The sequence below is a fragment of the Castanea sativa genome, chromosome 10 (assembly GCF_040712315.1).
Source record: "Castanea sativa cultivar Marrone di Chiusa Pesio chromosome 10, ASM4071231v1".
Taxonomy (NCBI): Eukaryota; Viridiplantae; Streptophyta; class Magnoliopsida; order Fagales; family Fagaceae; genus Castanea; species Castanea sativa.
In genome coordinates this window covers 28,761,841-28,774,177 of record NC_134022.1, presented here as the reverse complement: position 1 = coordinate 28,774,177, position 12,337 = coordinate 28,761,841, and the positions used below count along the sequence as shown (strand labels likewise).

The 12,337-nt window shown below is 35.1% G+C and overlaps 2 protein-coding genes across 2 annotated transcripts; one reads left to right on the top strand and one right to left on the bottom strand.

The window, feature by feature from the left end:
* Positions 1-170: 170 nt before the first annotated feature.
* Positions 171-5,154, bottom strand: LOC142611624 (putative protein phosphatase 2C 22). Its single transcript, XM_075783714.1, has 4 exons — positions 4,672-5,154; positions 4,164-4,370; positions 1,995-2,206; positions 171-1,019 (listed from the first exon to the last, which is right to left on the bottom strand). Exons 1-4 carry the CDS (start codon positions 4,795-4,797, stop codon positions 455-457), a joined length of 1,110 nt encoding a protein of 369 aa, XP_075639829.1. The 5' UTR covers positions 4,798-5,154; the 3' UTR covers positions 171-454.
* Positions 5,155-9,489: 4,335 nt separating this feature from the next.
* Positions 9,490-9,882, top strand: LOC142612352 (uncharacterized). Its single transcript, XM_075784454.1, has one exon. It carries the CDS (start codon positions 9,490-9,492, stop codon positions 9,880-9,882), a length of 393 nt encoding a protein of 130 aa, XP_075640569.1.
* Positions 9,883-12,337: the final 2,455 nt, after the last annotated feature.

The following is a 12,337-nucleotide window of genomic DNA, read 5'->3' as shown; positions in this document are numbered from 1 at the left end:
TCCTTAATTGGTTAATACTAAGTAGTTACAGGAGTGAATCCATGAAAACAGCACCCTGCTGCATGACTGAAAGTAAAACTCCCTTAGCCCTTCAGTCAGAAAAGCATTGAAGACAAGCTTCCCAAATCAGAAGAGTTGGTTATTATCACAGAACGAGTCACACACACACAAGATCTAAACAGTCAAATAAATTAATTCACAGTTATAATCCAAGACATCAAGGAATAAATAATTCAAAATCAGGAAATGCCTGAACAAAGGCAGACATAAGATAAATCAACTTCAAAGGAAACAACAAATCATGTTATTGACTTGCTGCCGCATATGTTACAGTTGGGACTCAAGATTCTCCCTCAGCATCTAAAACTAAAACTACAATAAATTTCTGAATTAAAACGATTAAAAAATAATTGAAGAAAGAAAAAAAGAAGAAGAGGAAAGCTGTGTCACCATCTCAATTTGCCAAACTATCTAGGAAGCTTTGCAACTCCCTCAAACCTTCTGCAGAAAAGCTCCTCTGCACTCTAGAGCGTGGGGCAACCAAGTTGGGGGGAGGCTGGTGTTGAAAACAGACCACAACAGCAGCTAAATTATCCCCACTCTTCCTCTTCAAAGCCTCATCAACCAGATCCTTACTACACAAGGCTGGGTCATTATGCTCCTGAAGTCTGCGCCGAGCAAAATCCACAGCATTTTGACTCCTAAACACATCCCAGATTCCATCACAGCCTATGATGAGGAATTCGTCTTCCTCCGTCAATGTTGTGGACATAAGCTCAGGCTCTGCACTGAGTGGCCCACCATCTTCACCTTTCATTCCTTCCATATGCCAGTCTCCCAAAGCACGAGTAAGATTAAGTTGTCCATTGAGGTAGCCATCATATATATAACCTCCAGATGCCTCAATTCGTTTCATCTCTTCGATGCAAAGTGGTTTGTGATCCCTCGACATTTCAATTGCTTTGCCACGGCGGCACAGCACTGCTCGACAATCTCCAGCATTTGCCACCACCAACAACCTGCCATCAGAAAGTACCATCAGATTGATGTTACAATATAACAATATTTTTATCTCAGACAACTTTTATAGTAGGCCAAAATAATCCATAAATTTTGGATTTAGGACTCATGACTAGTGGCCATTTAATTTTTAACAAATAAAATTTTGTCATTACAAATAGAAAACCAACCAAAAAAATATAATGTTCCATTGTGGGTTAACACAACGTCAATCAACTCATGCAATTCTATAAGAGATGCTACTTCTCTCTTTGCTGTCAAAACACAAGAAACTCATTTTAAATATATCAGAATCATCCAATAATTTACAGGACATCCAAATGCCCCATTACTGTACGCAAGTGACTAAATCTATGTATATTCTTGAGCTAAAGGCCCAACTCACAAGCCCAATAACAAACCTCTGGATAAAGCCAAGTCAGCTTGGCTTACACAAACAAACCAACTAGCTAGATGAGTGAGCCAGTCACTTAAAGAAAACTAATTTTTATGAACATAATTTGGACAGGATTGCATACATTTTGGACCACAGGGCACATAGAAAATCCTGTACAAAAGGCTTATTTTGTTGAAATATTCAACTTTGTTTATCATCTGAGAGAAACATCACAGGTTGGTGTAGTCTGTCTGAACTTAATTTGGAGGACAAGGGAACAACAGTCACATGTAAGACCAGACATCACATATATAACCATTGATTTTAACTGAGTTTAAGGGAAAGGTATGCTAGAACAAACTCAAGATCCAGAAACATAATTTACATTTGTCACATAATAACTAAAATAAGTTCACTCAGTGCTCCTGAATCACTGAAAAAGCTTGTGGAAAGCAAGCTAGCATGTTCAGGGGATTAACAGTGTCCCACAACAACTTTTCATCAGAAGAGTATTGCTCACCTTTTAAAAAAGATTATAAACACAAACTAGAAAAGTGAGAAACATGTATGTATATTTGGTTCGTAGAAAAATTCTAACCTTCCAACAACAAGAGCTGCCAAAGCAGTAGTGCCAGATGCAAGGGAAGCATCCAAGGAGCAAGCTTCCGCAAAGGCAGTGTCAGTTTGCAGAAATGCCGAAGCAACAACCCTTTCAATATCCCTTGGGAAATCTTCATCCTCAACAATGAACTTTGGCAAATGACAGCAAGCAAAGTCAGCAGCATGCTTTCCACCATGCCCATCAAACACCTGAACAGCCAAAAATACACTAATGTTGAACAATACTAAACTAGAAAACAAAATATCTTGTAAGACCTTCATAAAACCTAACTGGAAAACCTAACAAGTAAAGAAGTAACTAATATGCAAGCATCTCCAGTGAACTTTCATAGCAATTGGCAAGCAAAGAGGGAACAGAAAATTTTGCTTCTGGTAACATACACCATTAACATTGAAATCATGACCACCACCACAAGCCATAAAATTCACTTCACAATTACATCCACAACACCACCTCCTCCATGAAAACCACCATTACCTTACCTCCATTATGTTGGGAAAGCTTAGATGCAGAGAAGACAATATAAGTTTTCTACAAATAATATAAATTTTATTTGAAAACAAAAATTAATTCAGAAGAGACCACCTAATCTCAAAGAGAAGGAAAGATGTGAAGTTTTTTTTTTTTTTGGAAAAGTAATTAGATTTATTTTATTTTTGTTAATAGGTCAAAAGTAATTAGATTTATTAACAAATAAATATAGGTTACACAAGCTCACGATGATGAGAACTCCATAACCTAAAAGAATTACGAAAGATTTTGTACAAAAAAGGAAGTGATTCTATGACAACTAAAAGAGTGGTTCAGTCTGTAAGACCCCATGCTCCAGACCAATCAAAAGAAGTATGACTTAGAAAATCTTCTAGCAGATACTTTTATCCATCCATATCCTCAAAAGTGTGATTGTTTCACTCCCTCCACAATAGCCACATCAAACATAACAGTACAAAGTTCCAAATTTTCAAAGAGTGCTACCCAAACCAATTCCTCCACCCAGATTAAAAAATCAACCACCTGCCTTGGTAGCACCCAATGGATCCCAAACAATCTAAAAACTTGGCTCCTTTACGCATAAGCAACGTCACAATGGATCAACATATGGCTTATGGTCTCCCCACTACACCAACACATACAGAACCACCCAACCACGGTCAAACCTCGCTTAATAAGATTATCACAAGGAAGAAGCCTCCCATAGGTTGCTGTCCAAACAAAAAAGGAGACCCTCTTAGGGGCCTTAGCACACCAGATACTCTTCTAGGGAAAAGAGTTAGTTGGTGCAGCTCAAATATTCTCGTAATAAGAGCGGACAGTAAAGATGCCAACCCTCTCAGTAAGAGCAACATCACAATGGATCAACATATGATCTCTCCCCACTACACCAACACATACAACACCACCCAACTACAGTAAAACCTCAATAAGATTATCACAAGTAAGGAGCAACCCACAAGTTCTTGTCCCAACAAAAATAGGAGACCCTCTTAGGGGCCTTAGCACACCAAATACTCTTCCAGAGAAAAGAGTTAGTCAGTGCTTAGCTTCTTAATAAGAGCGGACAGTAAAGATGCCACTCCCTTTCAATTTCCATATTATCCTATCACCGCCCTTCCTCCTAGGAATATTGGAGCATAGGAGATATAAGAAAGAATCAACTGCCTCCAACACTTAGTCATGAAAACCCCTATGAAATCTCCTGTTCCAGGTCTGACCTTCCCCTCATACTGGACAATCCAGCACTGAATTCGTGGAGATGGTGATCAATAGAAACAGAAATGGAAAGACCTAGCAGTACCATTCTCAGAATGATAAGTGGATTTCACATAACATAGCATGTGCATCGAAATCTTACATAATTTTCTCTTTTCTTGATGAATCAAAAAAGGGTAGACAAAAATCCAAAGTAGCATATGTTTACTCTTATTATTACTCAAAAGAACTAGCAAAAAGCCTTGTATCATGATGCATTTTATTCAAATAACAACAATTAAGTTATTAACAAACCACCGAGATTCTTTGTTAGCTAGCTTCCATAAATAAGCATATATAACCACTCTACAAGAACCATATATATTAAACTGAAAACTGTGAAAAAAACAGTAACAAGTAAGGTGATTAACAATAGTAATAAGGGAAGATAAATACCGCGTAGAAGGCATTGGGCGCATCAGTAAAATTCTTGAGCCCATAATCCCGAGCAAAGTTGTCAACACAAACAAATACATCTTCCATTTTTGGACGAAAACCCATGTCAGCCCACGCCCCAGAGCGAACAATTGGGATGAACTCAGACTCACAACTCTCTAGACCATGCCCCGTTTCCACACACACATCCGAGGCCTTACTCTTCATCTGCCAATATTCCAATCAAAACCTTAAAAATCACAAATGCTAAAATTCATGACAAAACATCTACTTTACATCTGAAACAAACAAACAAAAAAACCTTCAAATGTAGCTAAGAAAATCCAAACATAGCATTCAAATTGTTTTTCTTTTCTTTCAAGTAATGCTAAACAAGTAACCAGCAGTAACAAAAATTAATAAATAAAAATGTTAGAGAAGAAGCATCGAATTGAAGTACAAATGAATCTAAGGAATAAAGGAAACCCCAAAAAAAAAAAAAAGAGTGAGAAAGAAGAAAGGAACTAACGAGAGAAGGGTGGCGAATGAGAGATTTGTTACAAGGCAGAGGGAGGCGGTAGGCGGTGGCGGTAGCGGCGGAGAGAGGGTTCGGAGGGCGACCCTCGCTTGAGCTCCCTTTACTTTGACCCTCCATTTTTCACATCATATATCAAAAAAACACAAATGCTCAAATGGGCTTCAAATTTTTCTGGGATTGGTTGAGTGAGACTCAGAGAGTCTTTAAACCCAAATCTACCAAAAAAGAGAGAGAGAGAGAGAGAGAGAGAGAGAGAGAGAGAATGTAAGTGGGTTATAGAGGTTTTGCAGTGGAGAGAATTAGGGTTTAAGGTGTAGAATTACTAGAAAGAGAAGAAGAAGTTAGAGAGAGAGAGAAAGAAGAGAGAGATTTGGGGCGATTAGAACGAGGTTTGAGAGAGAGGGGGCACTGGTTTTTGTTTTCGTTTTTGTTTTTGCTTTTGCTGGGTTTCTGAGTGTTGACTTTGTTTGTCGTTAAGACTTAAGAGGTGTTGGTGTTGGTGTTGCTTTCTAGCTTTGAAACGACGACGTTTCTTTCTTTCTTTCTTTCTTTCTTTTAGTGACGTCACTTTAACTTTTGTTTTTGTTTTGTGTTTATTTGCTTTTGTTTTATTTGTTTTCATAGTAACGTCACTTTGCTAATGCTTACTTCTCCACTTCTCCTTCTCCTCTGGGATGGGAAAACAGACACAGCGTTAGCTGCTTTCTCTCTTTTTTTGGATTTTTTTTTTATTTATAGCAAATATGCAAAAGATTACATATTTAGATATTACTTTCTTTCGATGAAACATATTTAGATATTACTTTTTTGATGGATTTTTCTTTTCTTTTCTTTTCTTTTCTTTTTTATGAAACATATTTAAAATCTGAGATATTACATTAAGGATAATTTATTTAGTTGAAACTAAAATTTTTTTGCTGAAAGTATTGTAAATAAAACTAAAAAATAGTTAAAATAATATCGTAAAACCCATAAATAATAAGTGTAATGAGGCCTATATATACATATATATATATATATATATATATATAAATAAAAATAAACTAAATAATAAAAAAAAAACTAATTTTTTAAGCTAATGTAAAGCGGAAGCTTAGAATATCTTCTTTCCCTTTTTATCATAAATAAGTCAAACCTCGTTTTACTTATTATTATTAGTACGACTGCCAGTGAATTTCATCGTAAACACTACAAGCTAGTGAACTGCCTATTTTTAGTACTTTCTATTTCAACTTCTTCTTCTTTTTGTTTGGTTTTTTTTCTTTTCTATCCACATCACTTGAGTTAAAGTCTAATACGGGAGCTATACTCTCCATGAGTCCATGAGTTCTTTACTAATTTCAGTTTAATTCATTTAAAAATCAATATATGTAACATGTGTCAATTCATTAGCAATGACTATTCGCAAATTAAATTAGGATCCCATCTATCCAAAAAAAATTTAGGATCTCATCATTGAATTTCATTAAAACTCTCTATCAAGAATATATGCTCGGATTAAGAACATTATAGCTCAATGGCATTTCTTAATATTTCCAACATAAATATCTAGGATTCAAATATCTCTCATCTCCTATTGTAATTATAGAATTAGTATAATAAAAAAATAGAAACTTAATTTAAAATAATAATAATATTAAAAGTACTTCAATCTTTAATTCCCTCATTGTTGGTTAAATACATGTTTGTATCGCATACAAAACATATGCAGCAGAAAATTAACAAATCTACTTCATTCGCAATTGTTAACATGTGCTATGCAAATTTCAGAATTAAATAATAAGAGAGCGTACCTTGATGCGGTGAAATTCAAAACAAAATATCAGAAGTACTTGGAAACGCTTTTAATCTTCACTCCAATTCCACTTTACGCCCAAGAAGTGTGGTCTCTCAATCAGTTTTCAAAAGGAAAATAAGAGAGTGTCTCACACTCACATACACATCATTTTTTACAATGATGTCACACACACATAAAATTCTGTATGTGTTTCCCTTTGTATCTAACTGATTATCTAATTGGGCTAGCCTTTTGGGCCTTTCCAATTGGGTTTTAGTATGTGGCTTGGAGTGGGACCAATAAGACACTAGCTCCAATGGGCCTTGAACTTTTTAGTTAACTCTTGACAAGTCCGAAGTTATCATTAACTATATTTAATACCACTATATAAATATAGTTGCACTCTAAGCCTTATTTATAAATTATATCTCAAGACTTTATTATACATGCAATCCATTCGTAAAATATTCATAATAATACAAAGTCATGAATATAGATTGCCACTTTGTAAATTACTATATCTTAATCCTTGAGTACCCGGTTTAATCTTCTATGTTATTCATCATATATTTATGAAATCCAATTTCATAAATATATACTTTAGTAATTCCTTACTAAAGTGATTAGGTCTAACACTCTAAATAACTAAACCCATTAAACTTATCTCAAGAGAATATTTTGTATCTCCGTTAAGAAATTATGAATTCCATCTTAAGAATATATATTCTATCAACACTAAATGTGGCTGCCAAATATACTGAGGTTTTGATCGTGTTTTTAGATCTCACTCCTAATATATCAAAGCAACCTACATTTCATAATCAGGTCTATTATCCTCTCAAGATTAAGAGTTCATATAAATAAAAATCGTAAGATTTATTATTCATTTGACAGTCGTTAGGAGAATAATAAATCTCACAGCAGTCCAGTTCAATATGTCTTAACTCTTAAAACATATCAACATACCAACTAGAAGTCTCCACTTCCATGATTAAGACAAATCATCTTAGTTGATATGTTATAGTCTTCGCAGATATAATGCCTAATTTCATCACCGACTATGAACTATAATTCTGAATTTACAAAGAACTTGTGATTTATATCTTCTATGACTTTTCACATAAATCACATACTATGCATCTCATGGACTATATGATAATGTCAAATATTCATGTTACCATTATTTTATATTATAATAAAATAACTTTATTAATTACAACATTAAGTGATACATAATGTCATACATAGCATCATACAATAGGATTTAAGGGCACACATCCTAACAATCTCATTTCAAATGATATTGGATATATACATGTAAGAGAAGTCTCACATTGAATAAGAACTGAAAGAATGAGTAGTTAATATAATATAATTAGGCCAAAACTCATAGACTACAGCTATTTGGGTCAAGTGGTGTTATTCTTATATGTTATATTAACTACTCAATTCAGTCAATTGTAGTCTCCCTTTAGGATTTGTGATTCCAAGTTAAATCGGTTTATGATCATGGGATCCTTTTCTATCAGATCATATAGGAACGATTGTTGCACAAAATGTACTTCTAAGTAATTGCTCTATAGATCGTATATCTATTTATATGAAGAAGAAATCATGTATCTATATGCAGAATAAATCATGTAAAGAAGGGGACTCTTATTTGTACAAATGGTACTTCAAACTTGGAACAAGCATAAAGAAATTAACGATACTTCTTTACCTTTTAAGTTGTTCTGCCAGATCTGTCGCTCAAGACATTTGGTTTTTACCCAAACCTGATGAAAAAAATGAGATCACTTCTTAGGTACTTGTTAAGAACAATTCTGATCTAGTTCATGGCCTATTAGAAGTAGAAGTTGCCCATTCAATCTCTAGTAGCCATCATTTTGCAGGATGAAAAGTACTGGAAAATGAACGATTTTTTTAAATTTTATAGGTGTAGGATTCAAGAGTCATATATGCCAAATGTTTGCATCAATATACCAATAACTCTATAAGATAACAAAGACCGATAACAAAGATCCTTGTTTATCAATGGGATGGATTTGCATATGCCATTCCAAATAGATGATTTTTTTTTATCTTTACTTTTTTCCCTAGGTTCATGTTAGAAAAAAGTTGCCTCGAAGTATTTGGATTTGGGAATTTTGACACAAGTTTTGTTAGCATTATTGGGTGCAACCCAATCCAACCCACTTTTGATTGAAGACTTCTAAAATCTAAAGCCAAGACCTCTAACAATTTTTGGCTTACAAAGAGATTCATGTGGCCTGACGTAGAGATGGTTATTTGGGGGGTTGTATCCCTAGAAGAAATATCTGAGTTTGGCTTCAATTTTATGACAAATATTTATTGGTAATTGGAAAGATGAAATCTAGTTTATGCTGTAATAATAGTAAGATTATACATTATTTTTTATCAAAAAAAGTAAGATTATACATTATTAGTGTAGCTCAAGCAGTTTGGGATAAAACTTGAGTCTTTGATTCCTTTCTTTTTTTAGCAAGGCGAAAGGTTGTTGATCCATTGATTTCTTTGGACCAAACTAATTTCATAACTACAAACCTCGGGTCCTATCAGAGTGTAGAAAGTGTTGAACACAAGGAAGAAGCAAGAGCAAAAGGTGTAAGAGCGGTGGAGTTTGATCAGAACCAACAAGCATTGCATAAGCACTGCGTAAACGACATTGGATAAACTCTAGATACGACCTGTAGTTTAGTAGTTGATTTAATTTTGTAAGTAATTGCACTTGGGAGTGTTAGTTATTGTTGTGTACTCAAGTGTAAGAGTTGGTTTTCAGTTCTGTTAGTTGCAGTTAGTTAGTTAGGCTATATTTGCTCTATGTTGTATATAAGGCATTGTATTCTTGCTTTGTTAATTAATGAAATATATAATTTCTTCTTTCTTTTCTTGATATGGTTTCAGAGCAAATTCCCAAATCTTTCTAGGGTTTTACATTTCCTTCAATTTCTTATTCAATTTTCTTGAGAAAACACTCTTTTTTTTAGAATATTTTTCTTCTTTTGTCAACAATGGCTTCCACTACTACAGCCACAACTACAACTGGTTCTGCTAATGGTTCTATACCTGAAAATCCATCTTCTTCTTCGCAAGATTCACAAATGGATGATCCCCTGTTCTTGCATCATGCTGAGAGTCCAAGTTTAGTACTTGTTACACAGCCTTTAATTGGTGGAGAGAACTACTCAGCTTGGGCTCGAGCTGTGAGGAAGGCTTTGCTCACCAAGAACAAATTGGGATTCATTAATGGGACTTTGACTCTCTCATCACCATTGATTTCTACTCCCTCGTCTGTGCAAGCATGGATAAGGTGTGACAACATGGTTGGAACCTGGTTGACCAATTCAGTCTCTCCAAAACTTCAAGCAAGCATCATCTATGAAGATACTGCTCTAGAGATCTAGAATGACTTGAAGAATCATTTTTCCCAAACCAATGGACCAAGGGTATTCAATCTTCAAAAGGAAAGTGCAGAATTACATCAAGGTGAGATGAACATTACAGATTTCTTTACTCAGTTGAAAGTCTTTTGGGATTAATTGCAAAACCTTAGTCCATTTTCTTCTTGTACTTGTGGAAAGTGTGTGTGCAATATCAACAAAAGGCTTAATGATCTGCAAGTTAGAGAATCTGTGATGAAGTTCTTAATGGGAGTGAATGATTCTTTTCCCAAGTTAGGACTCAAGGTGTTGCTCATGGATCCTATTCCACCGCTTAGTAAGGTTTATTCTTTGCTAATTCAAGAAGAGACCCAAAGATCAATCCCAAATGCATCTGTTGTTAAGGTTGATTCTACTATTTTAGTTGCTAGAGTGTCCACTGATCATGTCACTCATGGTTCCAATCTTGTTAATTCTGGTGGGAAGGGTAAGGATAGATCCATTTGTACTCATTGTGGTAAGACTGGTCATACTGTGGACAAGTGCTACAAGTTACATGGGTTTCCTCCAGGTTTTAAGTCCAAGAATAGACCTTCTATGGCACACCAAGTCTCTTCAAGCTCAAGTTTAGAATTTGTGTCTCCAATGCATCAATCTTCTACCTTCACCTCTAAGCAGTGTCAGCAGCTTTTAGCTTTGTTTGGTGCATCCAATTGTTCCCTTGCAGCAACACCCCATGCATCAGATAGCCCAATGGACAATGCAACCTCTTCTTCCAACTCTGCCAATGTGGCAATGGTAGGTACAGACTTTTCCTATTGTGTTTTTGCTGCACAAGTGGTCAATAGGAAGGCTTATGGTAGTAATACTTGGGTGTTGGATACTAGTGCCACTAATCACCTTGTATGTTCTGTTGATTTGTTAATCTCAATCACAACTATTAGACAGTCCTTGATTCAATTGTCTAATGGGGAATCAGCTCAAGTAACTCACATTTGGACTGTTGTTCTTTCTTCTTCTTTTATTCTTAAGAATGTCTTTTGTGTTCCTTCTTTTTCCTTTAATCTTTTGTCTGTTAGTTCTTTGACTCAATCTCAGCCATATTGTTGTGTTTTTCTATTTGCTTATTGTTTTGTCCAAAACCTTACTTCATGGAAAACGATTGAGGTAGGCAAGGCACTTGATGGATTGTATCTGTTGCAGTTAGACTATAACACCCCAAGCCTTTTTCTTAAGCAAATTTTAGATGTGAATAATATCTCAAATGAATTTTATTTTTCTTTAAGGTGGTTAATTACTTTTGCTGAGGTCTTTTGAATGTCTAAAGCCTATAATGGCATTTATGTGATTTGTGGTAATGAACTTGGTGAAAATTAAGGAAGTGAAGAAACCTAAGGGTAGAGTGGTAAATGTCTCCTCAAGATATTTGTTGTTAATGGTCCACACTCAGCACAGCCCCCTCCTTGGATCCACACGTTTCTCTCCCTCTTCTTGTGTTGCTCTAGCTTCTTCTCTTCTCGTTTTCTCTACCACATGGCCGACCCATTGCAAGCTTCCTCTACTCACAACCACCCATTATCACCACTTAAAGCAACCTAAACCACACCAACACTGTTCCACTTTAATGGAGGCAGCAAGTGTTCTCCTTGAGTTGCTAAAACAGTGGTGCAAAGGTGAAATTTTCTTAGATCCACTTCCTTATTGTTTTGGTTATGGTCTAAAGCTTGAGCAGAGTCAATCTCTTGGGTGGGGATAATATTTTGATATGGAGATTTCTTCTTGAGGGAGTTTAAAAAGTGGGTAATGCAAGTTTTAGATATGGGTTTTATATGAGATGTTTCTTTTAGTTTTGTACGATTTATGATTTTGTATGAGTTTTGATCAACTTTGTTTATGGTCGCTTCTTGTGTTAATTTCTTAAAATTCTGGTGTTTATGTATAGTACCAATGATAAAATGGTTTGTTGAGGAAGAACATATGATATTTCTCGAAAGGGGATATGAAGTTTGGTGTTCAAAAATACCATCTGACCATACTTAATACTCAATTTGTTCTCTGTAGAAACTCTACACACATTGTAGTTAAAAGTTCATAATAACTACCATAGATTGAATCTGGAAGCCTAAGATGGCTATAATGAAAGCTAATACACATATCTTTTACCTGATTCAAGTCTCAAAGCATTTGGGCTAGTATAATAATTATAATGATTTTTCTTTTGGAGCTATAAATCTGTCCCTGACAAATTTGAGTAAGCTGAATTATGTGATTTTTAATAAATTATAAAAAAATCATTTTAAGCTGAATTTTTGGTGGTAGATACTAGACGTATAAAGGCTTCTCCCTGTTTTATTTTAAGCTTTTTGGATAACCCTAAATGGACCAAACGAATTTTATAAAAAAGGCTAACCTGTTGGAAGGTGTCTAAAAGTGGCTGAGACTTTACGGAATTTACCTCAAATCTTTGTTGAATGGATTG

Bases quoted from the DNA above. Each gene is read 5' to 3' on its own strand.
- LOC142611624 (XM_075783714.1), bottom strand. From the start codon at position 4,797: ATGGAGGGTCAAAGTAAAGGGAGCTCAAGCGAGGGTCGCCCTCCGAAC. The intron at 4,371-4,671 runs GTTAGTTCCTTT...GAATATTGGCAG, and splicing joins TCATTCGCCACCCTTCTCTC to ATGAAGAGTAAGGCCTCGGA. The intron at 1,020-1,994 runs GTTAGAATTTTT...TTCTGATGGCAG, and splicing joins GCAGCTCTTGTTGTTGGAAG to GTTGTTGGTGGTGGCAAATG.
- LOC142612352 (XM_075784454.1), top strand. From the start codon at position 9,490: ATGGCTTCCACTACTACAGCCACAACTACAACTGGTTCTGCTAATGGT.